Below are 17,102 nucleotides of genomic sequence, written 5' to 3' on the forward strand. Positions count from 1 at the left end.
ATGTGTAGATTTCATTTTTCGTTATTCGCTGTTTAAAAAGTGACTTATTATTATTATTTTTTTTTGTTTAAATCAAAATTAGAAGAAAAATAAAAAATTTTGAAATGTCGTTTTGTTCTGATTTAAACAAATTTTTTGACCAATCAGGATTATAGAAAACTAAATTATAAAATAAAAGTGTTAACTTTCATAGCAAAGAACATTCATATTTTTGATCTTTCAAACAAGTGATTTGTTTTATTATATAGAATACGTAAGTGTGTGACAATATTATAATATAATTAAAATGTAAATAAATATATAGATGTTCATATAATTGGAATGGTAGTCAAATAAAAATATAGAAATATTATGTTTTTAAATAATTACATTATCTTGGTTAAAAAAAACAATTTGATAATTTTTTTAAATTAAAAACCGGCTTATAATAATGAAGATATAATTTTAACGTAAATATACGCATTTTGGTTCCATCAATATTGCACTAAGATAAAATGTTTGATTTGAATGTTTAAAAAAATATTTATTAATTAAATAAAAATAATTATTTTTAGGACATATAAATTAGAATATATATAATGAGACGACTTAAATTCATTATTCCCTAGATGAAGACGGTGGACTAGATGCATTGGCGGCTGAATCATTAAACAACGGGTTTTTGACTTCCATTTCGCTAGCCTGTCATGAAAGATTATTTTTAAATATATTACTATGAGTAAACTAATATCATTTTAAAAATATCTTGCTAAAACTTTAAAAAAAACAGATTTTTTGAATATTTAATAAATAAAGTTAACAATAAACATTATTATTGCTATTTATCAGTGACCTGCAGATCCGCGCCAGTCAGATGGGCCTAAAAAAATTTAAACCTGGACCGGCCCTTTTATTTTTAAACCGACTAGGATCTCATATATCAATATATAAACACGTGATATATCATTTAAACATGCTTTCCCATATTTTGGCCTTACATAAACCTATTTACAGAATACACAATGAAAAAAAATATTTCAAATGACAGATTTAAAACAAAACAAGGAAAGGGTCTAAAATGGGAATCTATGCGGGCAAGTTAATTGAAGATCGCTGCGGAACGGCCCGTGGAAACTTTTGTAAAGGTTTTTTTGTAAGACCTGTGAAATAATTTTACACAAGTTGTCCGACCGGTATTTATGATGGTTTGCCAAATTCTACGCTTTAAAGTAAATCTGAAACTTCAAGCCCGACCGAGTCAATAAAGATATTTTTACAAGTTTTCCAGTTTGGTCCATTAATCGTTTTGCCCACACTGATCTCTTATGTTAATATAAAAAAATTGAAGCTCTGTCAGTCAGGACTATAGTTGGGTAATCGGCTTAGCATAGTCAGCTTTTTTTTGGCTATGGCTAAGCCAGCCGATTAATTTTGATCGGTGAACGACCGTCAGCGTTCCGTAAGATAGCCTAAATTACTATTTTTTTTTTAATTAAAATTATTAATCAATCTTTGAGGTGAAATCTAATTTTTTTGACTAAAATGTGGGAAAATATGTATTGTTAACATGTTAAACTAAAATTCCAATGGAGATATACCATAGAAATGTGACAATTGTCATAATCATTATTTCTAAACATATTATAATTTGTTTGACGCAAATGAAATATGTATTGTTAACATTTTAAATTGAAATTTCAGTGAAGATATACCATAGGTAAGTGAATATTGTCATAATCGTCTTTTTTAAACTTTTATAAAAAAAATTTGAGAAATTATTTAAAAAGATATTTTATCAAAATTTATTGATATTATAATTCAGAAATGACATATATTAGGATTAGATATTATATCACTATTTTAGTACATTTATTCAGGTGTATCCACTAATGGATGTAAAAAAAATTCCAGTTTGTCCCTGTATTTGTGGAAAAATCTATATTTACCACATGTTTATGAGATTCAAAATCTTAACATTAAATTTATAGTATGTTGATTGTATTGTTATAACATTGACAAATAAAATTCATATGATTTTCTTTTCATAAAAATATTACCTTACATTCATAGTTACGCGAATTCGCCGTGAAGTATCCAAAAATTAATGATAGGTTATTATATTTATATCATATTTTGTATGCTTCGACGAATTCATACTAAATGTGAAGCAGAGATCTGTAGAGATACCATTTGCACGGCCCGGATTTTATATTTTATAGCCCGGCATTTATATAAAATATATTATTTATTTTTGATTTTTATAGCTAATAATGGCGATTTCAAATATTTCGTTTTAAAATATTAATAAAATTTCCGACCCGGCCCGGCAGTATAAAAGGGAAGACGATTATGAGCATAAAAATTTCCTTATTTTTTCGCTAAATGCCATTTCTCAAAAAATATTTGAAAAGTTTAAAAAAGACGATTATGACATTTTTCACTTTCTTATGGTGGATTTTCATCATAATTTAACATGTTAACAATATATATTGTTACAATTTGCGTCGAAAAAAATTCAAATTTATTTGAAATTAACGAACCATTTGTCACTTTTCTATGGTGCATCTTCATTGAAATTTTAATTTAACATGTTAATAATATAAATTTTTGCCCATTTGCGTCAAAAAAACTCAAAAATAACATGATAATTGACAATTTGTCTGGTGCATCTTCATTGAAATTTTAATTTAACATGTTAACGCGATATATATTTTTGCCTATATGCGTCAGAAAATTTAAATATGTTTAATATACCGATTATGAACGATCATTTTTCCAAAGAAAATCTTCATTGAATTTATAATTTAACATCTTTACAATATATGTTTGTAACAGTTTGCGTCAAAATATTTTAAAAATGTTAAAAAATAACGAATATGACATTTGTCACTTTAAAATATTATCCATAAAAAAGTTTAATAAATAAATATATATTTGAAAAATCTATATAGAAAAACCAACTTTAATATACTTAAAAAAGAGATAATTTTACAAAAATCACAAAAGAATTTATTGAAAAAGCTTTTTTTACAAAGAAGATTTAAAAATCCAAATATATTCTCAAAAATATTTTTGAACTTCAAAGATTTTTTTTTACTTAAAATATTGAGAGAAAAATTCATTAGTAAAATATAAAAATAGCAACATGACATCTTTTTATTTAAAAAAAATTACAAATAAATAAATCGATTTTCATAACATTATTTAACATTATAAAAAATATTAAATCATATAATATGTTTATTTTGATAATAATAAAATATTTATTAACAATAAGTAAAAAATATAAATAAAATAGGGTTAGGGTACCTTTTCAGGGGCAATTATTTTTGTTATTTTTTAATGTTATTTTTTGTTATTTTTTTATGCGATTTTTTGTTATTTTTTTATGAGATTTTTTTATGAAAACTATTGTTTTTGTTATTTTTTTATGATTGGTTCATTTTCTTATTGGTTAATTTTTTATTTAAGATATTTTTAAATTAATATATCTTTTTTTATTTAAGATATTTTGAAATAATTTTTTCTAAAATTTAAAATTCGTACAATTATTTAAAGGAAGTGATGGGGGCAAATAAGGGGGAAGGCTAGGGGTAAGGGGTAAAATTATTATATTATGTACAATGCGGGTAGGTTTGGGGTTAAATTTTTGATAGATGAAACTTCGCTATTTAAAATTTATTTGGTTGATTCTTTCTATACAAACTTAATATGATTTCTTCTAAACAAACTTAATACGATTCCTTCTATACAAACTTAATATGATTCCCTCTATACAAACTTAATATGATTCCTTCTATACAAACTTAATATGATTCCTTCTATATAAACTTAATATGATTCCTTCTATACAAACTTAATATGATTCCTTCTATACAAACTTAATATGAATAATTTTTTCTAAAATTTGTATAAAGAATTTAATTTTTTTTAGTGATAACACTATAATTAAAGGAAGATTCCAAAAATAAATAAAATTTAAGCATAACAATCGAAATAATTTATTCATTAAATTGAAATATACTATTAAAATTTATACAATCATTAATAAAATGAATAAAAACATCAAAACGATTTAATAATCTATATTTTCGAAATATATATTAAAAGATATTCATGAATATTATCCCGATCCCCATGTCTTTTATAATTTGCCTTTAGATCCCGCCACAGCCTCTCGACTTTTTGAGTGTGGATCGATCTGTCATTTGGATCAACAAACCTTTCCATATTGAATACGATCTACGACACCTACTGCATCGATATCGTAAACTCTTATTGTTTTTTTCAACCCGCATTACGGAATTGCAACAGGTATGTTGTATTCCAGGCGGTATAAATTGATTATTTAGACAAAAATCATAAGCTTTCTCATCATTTTGAGTATAAACACCAACTTCAAAAATATTCATTTTAAAAAAAATGGAAGGAATTATATAATATATATTGGAACTAAAAAAAAGGGAACCAAAAAAAGATTTATACCAAAAAAAAAATTAAAAATGGAAAGTTTCGTCTACCAAAAATCTTACCCCTAGCCTTCCCCCTTATTTGCCCCCATCACTTCCTTTAAATAATTGTACGAATTTTAAATTTTAGAAAAAATTATTTTAAAATATCTTAAATAAAAAATTAACCAATAAGAAAATGAACCAATCATAAAAAAATAACATAAAAACAATAGCTTTCATAAAAAAATTGCATAAAAAAATAACAAAAAATCGCATAAAAAAATAACAAAAAATAACATAAAAAAATAACAAAAATAATTGCCCCTGAAAAGGTACCCTAACTTAAAATAGATATATAAAAATAATTTTAATAAAAATAAATAAATAGTAATTAAGGCTAGGCATATCTTACATAACGCTGATAGACGTTAGCCGATCAGAATTAAATCGGCTCAGACCTAGTCTTAGCCAAAAAAATCGTCTATGACTTTGTCCCATCATATAACGCATTGTCAAAATGATACAATTCAAAATATTATGACAAATTGAACAACTTTATTTTTTCTAAGTATATATATATTTTTTTTAAATAGTAAAATAAACCAGGTCCAAATATAAAGAATATGCTAATAATAATAACAATAACTAATACTATTTATAATTTAAAAATTATTTTTAAAATTAAAAATCATATACTTTTAACTATAAATAATTCCGTTTATGCTTTAGGTAAAGGTCGATCTAATTTATATATTTAATATCATATATAAACTTGTATTTCTATCATATATTATTTTATATTAAATATAAGTATACGTTTATCGATTTTTTATAATGGCCAAAAATATGCGTGAATATTTGTATTTATAATAGAAGAATCGTTTTCAAAATATTATATATATCAAAAATTTTATTTACATTTTCCAAGAAAAATTTATCATAATTTTTTATAGTAGGGTGTGAAATACGTGTTTCATATAATTTTAAAAACAAGTGATTTGATTTTTAATGGTAAGATTATATTAGGCAATTTCCAGACATAACGTTTATTCAAAGCAGCCTCCCAAGCATGATTAAGTTCCATTCTAAATCGCTAAAAATTAAATAAATTGGGAATTTCCCTTATTTCCTATAAATTTTAAAAAAATATTGATTAATAGATGCTTCGCTAAAAATGGGGGAAATACCATTCTATATTCCCAAAATGATTCCCATTTAATATTTCCTCCATTTTTAGCGATTTTTTAAAAAATTAAATTTAAATAAAAGTGTTTACTTCCCTTGCATATAATTAATATTGTTTTCAATATCACTTTTAAAAATTTTCTACAAGATATAAGCGAGATTCCCAATCTTTTTTTAGCGATTTAGAACCAATCTCACATGTGTCTAGCAATAAAAAAAAATTCTACAAATTATTATCCTTTAGTTGGGAAATTCAAAAAAAATTACTGGAAATATGCCTAAGAAGCCTAAAAAACGAGTATTTTGTCTATGAAATGGCCTTAGGCCTCCAAAGAATCGAATGGAATAATAAAATAGTCGTATTCGATTCGTAAATTTTAAATAAGAATAATTTAGTTTGATGTTGATAATATGGCAAGATAATAATAAAATTTTTAAATAAAACGCAATAGATCTATCAAGTAAAAAAAATAAGATTATAATATTTTCGCAATTTTGAAAGTTCTGGATGATGCATTATTGTAAAAGTTAATATTCTATACATAGCATCAAAATATTAAAATAAATTAAAAAAATTATGAGAATATTTATTTATTAAGTAAGGATCCAAAAATTATATTTCAATTATTTTAAATTAAAAAAATAAAAAATAAAATTGAATTGAATTTGATTTTTATAGGATTGTCATATACTTTCTTTATTATATGATTAAATTTTAGAAATATAATTTTATAAACTATTCGAGATAAAATAGGCTCGTCCTAATGAGGTTAAAATAAAATTAATAATTTTTTCTATATTATAAATAAATATATATTTTGAAAATTTTGAAAATTTTTTTTAAAAACGACAAAAAATCGATATAAATTTTTTTTTTAAAATTTTCAAATTATATATTTTTTAAATGTCAATCGAGAAAAATGGTTTTTAAAAAATAAAATCAGGTATGAAAGATAATTAATTAATTATTCATCGACATTTTTTATATAAAAAAGAGAGGGATTAAGAAATTATATTTTATTTCATTCATTCATATAATTTCTAGAAATTACCGCAATCCCAGCTAACGTGTGCAACTAGATAATACTTTCATTAATATCCTGTTACTGCTGTATACTAATAATCGATCCATTTTATTATAGAGGACGGTATACCTCTTAAATTGATTTTATTTTTCATTAAAAAGAAGGGAAAAGAAATTTCATAAATCGATAATTCATTTTTTTTTTTAAAAAAAAATAGAAAACTTTTCATTAGGAAACAAATTTAATCTTAAAATAGGCGGGAACAAGCCATTTCAATTATCGATTATAAAATATCCCTTTCCAAGGGGAAAAAACATAATATAAATTTTAAAAAAGTATAAATGTCTATAAGATATAAATTTCAAAATATAACCCTGAATTCTTAGTTAGCGCGTATTTGGTTCCGTTCCGAAATTTCCCCTAATACTTCTATAAGATATTTAGTTTCCTTCGAAGTGCTTATAATTTTCCGACTTTTTTTTACTTTCGAAAAATAAAAATAAAATATATCCTAACATTTTATTTTTTGAATCGGATTTAAATTCAAAATACCCATTCTTAAAAAATCTGGCCTGATTTTAGTCAGATTATTTTTTTTATGGATCGTTTTTATATTTTATTTACCGAAGCAAGTCCGGGACATTCGTATACTGTGTAATCTCCATCCTCGTCAACTTCGTCCTCCGAATCAGCTTCTTCGTTGTCTTTCAGAACTGACATTTGCCTAAGGAAAAAAAATAAAAATTATAACCGGATATCGGCCATTTTTTCCAAATTGCAACCCGATTGCACATTATTTAATAGTATATCTTTGATATTATGCGCACCTAAATATTATTATATGAATCAAGAAAGTTATTGTTAATCTTTATCTCTAGATATATTATTAGCAACAATGAAATGGTATGTACATTTTTGAAAAGTAACTTATAGGATCTCTAGATATAATGATTGGTTTCAGGAAGTTGAATCAGTATAAATCACCCAATAAAGTTTAAAAATTTAAAGTTTTTTAAAAATTGATTTTCATAAAGACAATTTTTTTTAAAAATCAATTTTATTGTAGGAGTGCACTGGTGAATAAAGAATAAATATGATTTATAATTTGCTATCATTAAGCCATAATAACTGTAATTAATTATTTATATACCCTTAAAGAGGGAAAAGGGTTTACCAATATATAAAAATTTATATTTATTACAAAAATAAATAAATTTTTAGTAAAATTTACTTTTGCAATGAAAGCATTTGCTGTTTTTGATGTTGGTATTGGTAAAGATGAGCAGTTTGGGCCAGTCTTTTATCCAATGATGATTCATCATAAAGTAAACCCCCAGACCCATTAGCCATGAAACTATCTTTCCCATTACCTATATGGTCCTTGGATTTTGGAATGTATTCTGAGTTGAGTTTGGGTTTGTTATAAGCACGTTTTCTGATAAAAATAATAAAGATTATACTAAAACTGGATGGGAGCCATCATTTATAAATTATTTTTTCTCCTACATTAAAAAAATAAATAAATAAAATATATTATACAAAATTATCGTAAATACTCGACACCGCTACTTTCCACCAATTAAAAACAATGTTGCGCCCGCCATCACTTAAGAAATAACTCGGAATTGAGAACTAACCACCAATTTTACAGGATAAATTTTTTTTTTTAAAAAAAATGTTAATTAGCAACATATATATTTAAATAAAAATGTATATCCGAGTTGTAATTTAGATAAGTATTATAGAAACCATCAATATTTTTATAAAAAGCGAAAAAATTACAAGATAATGGAAATTTAGGATAAAGGATGGACGGGTGGACAAATCACTCGATTTTCAACAACAACCCATCTTTATCAATTCTGATAAAAATTTGCAAGAAAGTTATATTATGCATGTTATAAATTTAATTAAATCTTAGTTCGTTTATAATAGGGAGTGAAAGGGGTAGCTGTTTTTTTTTTCAAAACCATTTCTGGATATAGTTATTATTACTAAAATTTGAATATTAAATTAGCTATTTATGAGATAGGGAATAATCCCTTCAAAAAAAATCGAATATTTCTTCCCGAGGAATTATAGTTATTTCAATTCATAGATATATATTTTTTTTGAATGATTTAAAAATACAATAATTCTGACTAAATGTTTTGTGTAATAATATCAAAAATTTTTAAAAATATGTATATTAGAGTTATTTAATATCAAAAGAGTGGTGGTTAGCTTCCTTTATTTTTTTTTACTTCTGAAGAGAGTTCTAAAACTCACTTTACCAATAAAGCTACTTATTAGAAAAACAATAAAATAGATTTCTTTATTAATTTAAACAAAACAAAAAAAATTTTAATTTAGCAAATACTTCTGTAATCCAATTTAAACATTTTAAGAATTTTAAAATATAAAGTAAAGATCAGTAGTTAAATTCATTTATAATTTAGATCAGGGGCATCACTAGACTTTACAATGTCAGTGAGCTCAAATATTATTATCAAAATTAGCTAAATTTTACAAAATTACCTCTTCTTTTTTTAGCTAATTTTTTCAAAATTACTTTTTTGACTTTGTTTTATAATAGATACTCGATATTCAAAAATAAAATCGATCTAGATCACCCCCTGATCTTTTACCCTTTCAAAATCAATTCCAGAAAACGTGGTCTCCACTATAAAATCTAATAAATTAGAGATGCTGTTTTAAAGCATTTTTTTTCTTCGTATTTGAACACTTTTTATTAAATTATGAAAATTAAATATTAAAAAAAGCAATATTAAGAAAAGTTATGTTAAAAATTTCTTAATCAAAATATTACTTAATTCAAAATTTATAAAATAAAGCATTCATATTCGTATTCTGACCTTTGATATATAAAGAGAGAAGCAATCAGTGCCATCATAGCCACCAAAGCTATTCCCGCCAAAGAACCTAAATTTTTTAAATACAGATATACTAAAATATATATTTTTATAAGCTATTATTCAAAGTTGCAGTCATACGTGATTTAATAGGTCTTTTATCATTATAATTGTTTATAATATGGATTCTAAACTTTCAATTTTAATTAATATCAGTGGCGAATATCAAAATGATCATTAAATTTGATAAATTAATTATTTTTCAACCTGCATTAGCTTTAAATTTATAAACATATTTATAAATTGATAAGAAAGATTTATTTTTAAATATAATTTACATATATAAATTTTATAAATAAAATATAAATGATAAAATATTGATGTATATCTATGCATTTATTTAAAAAGAATACTGAATTATTATTCCATTTTGGTATCAGTAGTGCCAATTATTCTAAAAAAATTTTATCTATAACTTTATAAAATTTACCCCACCCATTTATTTAAATATTGTTTAGCAACCTACCTGATGTTTAAAAATTATTTAATGCTTGGTTTGGCTCTTTATTTAATTTATTTAAATATATTTTTACTTACTTATAAAATTAATATAAGGAAATTCTGCCAATTTTGACCAAAAAATATTTAAAATTTGCTGCACTCTTCCCCATTTTTAACCTAAAACATGGATGTAAACTTTTTAACCTGCCCACTTGAGTTCACTTAGAACTTTCCAATTTCAGATATTGGTCAATAACAAGTATTACAAGAGGACCCATAAAAATTTTTTTAATTAAATTTATGTACTTATAAAATTCAAATATTATAGAAAGAAATTCTAAAAGAATATATAATTATAGCTGTGCTGATATTCTATTTGATGTATAATCATAGTTATGAAAGTTATTTAAATATAAATTATTGATTTTGTTATGACATTGGTTCATAGAATAAGTAAAAACAATAAAAATATTGGATTTGTTTTGTGATTTGTGAAAAATTGGTGGATTGGTACAGCCTTAATATTGCCTAATAAGATAAGAGATGTTATTTAACCTGTCAATGGTGTAAGTCCATTTTTAGAGGAAATAGATTCTCCATTAACTCTTTTGTCAAGTGAAAGATAATTTATTTTGGATACAAAGTGAAGAGGATTGCCTAAAGATAAATATTTAATTTATAAAATGCTAAAGTAAATAAATATTTAATATAATAAGGCAAGTTTTAAGAGTTCGATATATAAAGAGTAAAAGAATATCATTAAAAGATATATGTATATATTATATAATTTACCAAAAAATAAATAAATTCAAATATAAATAACCTTTTATTTTTTCCTTGAAAGGTGGTGGTTCTAAGGTTTTATTACATATAAAATAAAAACATAGATTAAATATACCATCTGGTTTATAATATGAAACGAATTCTTCGGCGCATATCAAGTATAGTGAATTTAACAAGATTAATTTAAGCATAAACTAAAAAGTTTAAAATAGATAGAAATCTAATGCGACAAAATACCTACCTGCTGATTTATATATAAAAAAAGCAAAGATGGCGGATGTGTCTAAATTTTTTCTTCCTTTCTTTCTTTCATAATATAAGGTTACTTGTTAATTTAAGGTTCTAGAATAAAATAATGGTTAAATATGTTGAATATTTAAATATTCATAACTGGTATATTTTGAATAGGAAAGAGATATAATATTTTTTTATTCGATATTAAAAATAATAATGAGCAAGTTTTATTCAAATATGAGAAGTTAGAGCTAGAGTAAGATATTTTTTAAAAAAAACAGCTTTGAAGTTCTGAAAAAATAACTGGCAACATTTATTTTAAGAAAACTATTTTTAAAATTTATATTTAAGCTTTCCACAAGAAATACATATCAAGAATCCCACGCTTGTGTGCTTGATAAATTTATTACAATTTAACGCCAGCTAATGGAAAAAATATTCATTTATAAATGATTCTTTGTATGGCCTTCTATTGCTGTTGTTACTTTAAACATTCATAGTATCAAATTGAGAAACTTATTAAATTGGAATTAATTAAGTTAAGAAATTACTTTAAAAATTTGTAGTATCAAATTAAGAAACTAATTAAATTTAAAAATTAGTTAAGTTAAGTTAAGAAAATTTTAATTTATTTATCTTATTAAAAGTAAAATATAATTATAAAACTATTGGGAAAATCCTGGCTACGCCTATGATCGCTTACATATAATTTCTAATTTAATCATATATTAATTCCAACATTATCATCATAAATAACAATTAATTTATATGTCAGGCTTTTTACAAAAATACAACATTATTCTCAGAGTTGGGCAGGTCCCCCGGAAAAAGAATTTAGATACAGATACAGATTCTTTATAAAAAAATGAATCTTAGATACAGATACTAGTATCTTGTTCAAAATATCAAAAAGATACAAGATAAAAGATACTTGTATCTTTTAATAAATTAGAGTATCTTAAATACAAGATATTTTTAAATTATCATTAACAATTAAATTAGGTTTATAAAATACAATTTTTGTTATTTATTTGTGAAGAACATAGTATTACACATATAATAATGAATATTTGTTGTGAAGAACATAGTATTACACATATAATAATGAATATTTGCAATAATTAATAAAATATTTATTGATAAATTAATTATAATAACCAGGGATTTTAATATTAATTTTTGTCCATTAATAGCTTAAACAGGGAAGGGAGAGTAGTATATTTAATGGGAGTTGAAAATGTGCAAATAAGAAAAAAAATAAAATCAAATGATTTATTAGAATTTGCAGGTTATTTTTTGTGTTGTTTTAAATATAGCTTATATTTGGAGTATATGGCTAAAAAATAATACTAGTTTCATTTTATTCATTATCTTTAATAAGTATTTATCATTACTTGTTTGTGATATTTATGTATTTTTTTAAATTAGTTTTATTTTCAAGTATGACTTATTAATTCTTGCATTTGTAATATCATGTATATATAAAAATATCATTTAAATCTCTTTTCAAATTTTTTTAATATATTTCTTGCAAAATCATTAATTATATATAAAAAATATGAAAATAATGTACAACATTATATTATTTAATTATTAAATATATAACAATTTTCTTTAATGCATTTTAAATTGATTAAATTTTGTAGATAATTACTGTAATATAATTTTACTTATATCATAAATAAATAAAAGTAACTAATAATGTTAAATTCTACCTTATTATAATTATTTTATTAAGAACCTTTTAAAATTATCTAATATATTATATCAATTGTAGTTTAAATATTTCCTTTAATAAGAACTTGCTAAAATAATTAAATATAAAATGTATTAGGGATGTGCCGATATTTTTTATCGAACCGATATTTCACCCATTTTAAAATATCAATTATCAGTCAATATTATAAAATTTGATCCGATATAAAAATGGCTTCTTTAACAGAAATAAAATGTTATAAAATTTAAAAAAATAGTTATATCTAAAATCATTTCTTTTTATAAATAAAATCGAAATCCATTTTTATGTATATTTTTTCAATAATAATATTTAATTAATAAACATTCTACCATATTGTTATTTTTTTGCGCATTCTGTTTATAAAAGTGTGCGATAATCTCTTCAGAATCTGTTTTTAGTGAAGCTGGTGACATTGACAGTTACTATCGCTTAAAGCTAACCTCTAATAATTTGGAAATATTGGTATTACTAAAAAAAAATCTTCGCTATATTATTGATAAATATTATTTTGAATATTTATTTATAATTTCATAATATAATTGTTTATTAATTAATATGTATATAGATTAATGTTATTACTTGTTATATAAAAGTGATTTAACAATAAAAATATTTTATATACTTTTAATTGCAATTGAATTGAATATAAACTATAACTGATCATTATAATATATTTAAATGACATAAGTTATGGTATAGTTAAATTATAGATGTTGTACTAATAAAAAGTATATTAAAAATTAAAACCGGTATCTTTACAGAATACAAAATTTGATATGATATCGGATCGGTACGGCCGATATCAATTTATCGGATCGGATCGACCTCTAAAAAGTGGTATCGGTACACCTCTAAAAATTATATATCCAAAATGATTTTAATTTGATAATCAACCATCTTCTATAAAAAATTTTAATAACAATTATCTAAGAGGGACTTAAGTATAGGTATTATTATGTTAATAATTAAATTATAAAATAAAAATGTATAATATACTTTAATATGTTTAACAAAGTTTGTAGAGGAGTTTGTTCAACCTTTAATAACTTTTTTACTTGTGAAATTTTGACATTCGGCTTGTACCTTGTCCTTTTTAACATGAATTACTTTATAAAATTTTCCATCTAGAATTTTAAGATTCGGATTTGATTCAGGAGAACCTATCTCCATAATTTCATCTTCACTACTATAAATGTTAAACATTCTACAAATTAAAAAATATTACATATAAAATATAACCTTTACTTATTTAGTTTTGGTGTTGTTATTTTTACTCTATCTATCTTTGTGATCTGTAAAATTTCCAACTAATTTTGGTTATCAACATATTTAAAATATAGCAGGAAAAAATAAAGAAAATAATACAAGATTTCACGAAGAAAATAAAGTTAGATTGTGTGATATGTAAATGTTTTAAACATGAATATTAAAAAAAATCTGTATCTGTATCTTTTTTAAAGAAAATGAAAAAGATACAAGATTCTTTTCAAAATAAAGGATCTAAGATACAGATACTAGTAACTTATTAAAAATGTCAATAAGATACTGAGTACAAGATACAAAAGGATCTTGTATCTCAGATACAAGTATTCGTGGTACTGCCCAACTCTGATTATTCTTACATAATCATATTTAAACACCATAGTTAATTTATATCGTCTGGTTTTTCTACAAAAATTATAATTTTATCATTGCATCATATATGATTAAACATATCAATCCACTAATATAGTCTGATCTTTATACAAAAAAATTATAAACTATTCAAATTTTAATTAAAAAAAAACTTTATTTTATTTTTTTTTAAAAATATTTTAGGCCTGGTTCGGAATTTTTTTAAATTATATTTGACTTGGTATATATAAAAAATTCATCTAATTAGTAATTTAACATATTTTACTGAGAGTATTATCATTTAATATGCAAACATATTAGCTAATGTTGTTAAACAGCTCGTTTTGAGCCGATTTTTAAATTTCGATACTATATCTCCTAGACCTGCTCGTTCTATGAGAAAAATTTTCAGGCTTGCATAATATTTTTCTGGATGAAAAACTGAGTTAGCCGTTTTTAAAAATAGGCTCAAAACGAGCCGTTTAACAAAACTACTACATATTTTATTTTATTCTAAACAGATATTTAGTATATTACAAATTGAAACTATAAAAATTTTTTATAAATAATATTATGAGATAATACTATATTAATTGTATTTATAAAAAAATAAAACTGAAATTTTAATTAATATTATTATATAATAATGAATTTAATTAATATTATTATATAATAATGAATTTAATTAATATTATTATATAATAATGAATTTAATCCTTTGGGTATTTATTCCATGGCAGGAAAACTATAATTATATTACGTAATAGATACTATGAAGCTAGTGTTAACTTTCACCAAACATTATAAATCATAACTATATATAATATAATCATTATAACCATATCTAATTGACGAATATAATAATTCATATTGTTTAAATTTTTAAAAAAAATATGGCCCGGCCTGGATTATTTTAAAAAAAAAATTTCAGGACCGGCCAGGTATATTTTAAAAATTTTCTGATTTATTTTAAATCACCATTCAATTTGCATTTTAATGATATGTTATTTTAAATCACCATTCAATTTGCATTTTAATGATATGTATATCGATATATTATATTTACATTTGGAAAAAAATTGATGAAACCATATTTCCTATTTTTTTAAAAATATAATATTTAAGTAATAATTTGAAATTAATTTTTTTAAATAAGAAATGAGAAAAAATTATATATTTGAAATCACAATAATATTTGCATTTAATTTAGTTTTGGAAAAAAATTGAGAAACCCATATTTCTTATTTTAAAAAAATTTGAGAAATAATTTAAGATTAATTTTTCATCATTAAAATGCAAATTAAATGGTGCTTTCAAATAAATAAAATTTTCTCATTTCTGGATTAAAATAATTAATTCCGAATTATTGCTTAAATATTTTTTAAAAAATAAATTATATGGTTTTATCAATTTTTTTTAATAGTTAATTTATTTCAAATATTTCTCATATCTCATGAAAAAAATTTGAATCGAAATTAGTGTTCAAATTGATAATATGAGAATTGTCTCTTTTCAATGGTATATCTTTAATGAAATTTCATAATATATATTTTTCAATTACGTCAAAAAAGTTAAAATATAACGATTATGACTTGTCACTTTATCTTCATTGAAATTTTATATAGCATAGTTAACCTATATTTACTTCAAAAATAATTTACTAAATTCTTAAATAACATTATATAAGGAAGATCGTTAATCAAAATTTTTTTAAAATAAAAAATCTGCAAATATTAATATATTTGTTGATTTTTTTCGTTTAGAGCAAAAGTAACTATAAAAAAATATTTAAAGAATGATTTTTATTTTAAAAAAAAACTTAGATTTTCTTCATTCAGATCCTCATCAACCTTCAGATTTTTTGGATTTAAGCTGCTAGATAATGATGAGGTTCAAATATTGAAAATTGAGCAAATACTACAATTGCAAGAATTAGACTTAATCTCCCTATTTTTTTATTTGTAAAAAATGTTTAATACTTGGACCAGGGCAGTTAGATCATCTCCACCTGAAGAAATATTGACTTATATTATTTATAAAATAAACATACCTTGATTGATTCAATATTAATTAACTATCTTGACTGTATAATCTTAACCCTTTTAATCAGTAGAGTAGCCATGATTTTTCAATGGGTAAGGGAGGGGGGGGGGTTAAATTTTTTTACCCGACTCCCTCTTATAATTTATATATATATTAGATGGAGCCATGGGATAAATGCAGGTAAAATCCCACATTAAAGGCTTTCCCATGAAAAAAGGTACGACGGGTTTGCCTTTAGGGCGTTTTTTATCTGAAAAGGATGTAGGTTCTAAAATACAGGAAAAATTAACTTTATTTAAAAGAGAAGCTATTTTTGCATTTATTTTATCATGTCGGCTGATTTTTGATATATTTACAGTGGAGAATGTCTCCCATTCGCGTCTGCCGATTGATTGCATTTATTGCAAATATAATGGTTTAGGAAGGGTAAGCCCAAGCGTAAATTGATTGCATAACGAAAAGCGTCGTTATCTATTAGCTGGTTATTTTAAATACCGGGATATGAATTTAACCATTCATGGCCAGAGTTGTTGAAATTAAGAGATCTTAGGTGGGATTTATATTAGTGATGAGATACCAATCCTTGATCCCAATCTTTTTGTTTCGTTGAATCTGGCGGGGCTGTTTGGAAAGACATTAATGTTCCAACAACGTAAGGCTTCATCTAATAAATTATCTTGATCGATGGTAATAATTT

General features: G+C 23.0%; 1 protein-coding gene across 1 annotated transcript; it reads right to left on the bottom strand.

Annotated features, from left to right (window-relative positions):
* Positions 1 to 276: 276 nt before the first annotated feature.
* LOC135928179 (protein cab-1-like) lies at positions 277 to 11,020 on the bottom strand. The gene is made up of 7 exons (XM_065464553.1): positions 10,892 to 11,020; positions 10,817 to 10,846; positions 10,549 to 10,650; positions 9,496 to 9,562; positions 7,872 to 8,075; positions 7,265 to 7,364; positions 277 to 681 (listed from the first exon to the last, which is right to left on the bottom strand). Exons 1-7 carry the CDS (start codon positions 10,965 to 10,967, stop codon positions 598 to 600), a joined length of 663 nt encoding a protein of 220 aa, XP_065320625.1. The 5' UTR covers positions 10,968 to 11,020; the 3' UTR covers positions 277 to 597.
* Between the last annotated feature and the right edge of the window lie 6,082 nt (positions 11,021 to 17,102).

The sequence above is a fragment of the Gordionus sp. m RMFG-2023 genome, chromosome 4 (assembly GCF_954871325.1).
Source record: "Gordionus sp. m RMFG-2023 chromosome 4, tfGorSpeb1-WG-v2, whole genome shotgun sequence".
NCBI lineage: Eukaryota > Metazoa > Nematomorpha > Gordioida > Chordodea > Parachordodidae > Gordionus > Gordionus sp. m RMFG-2023.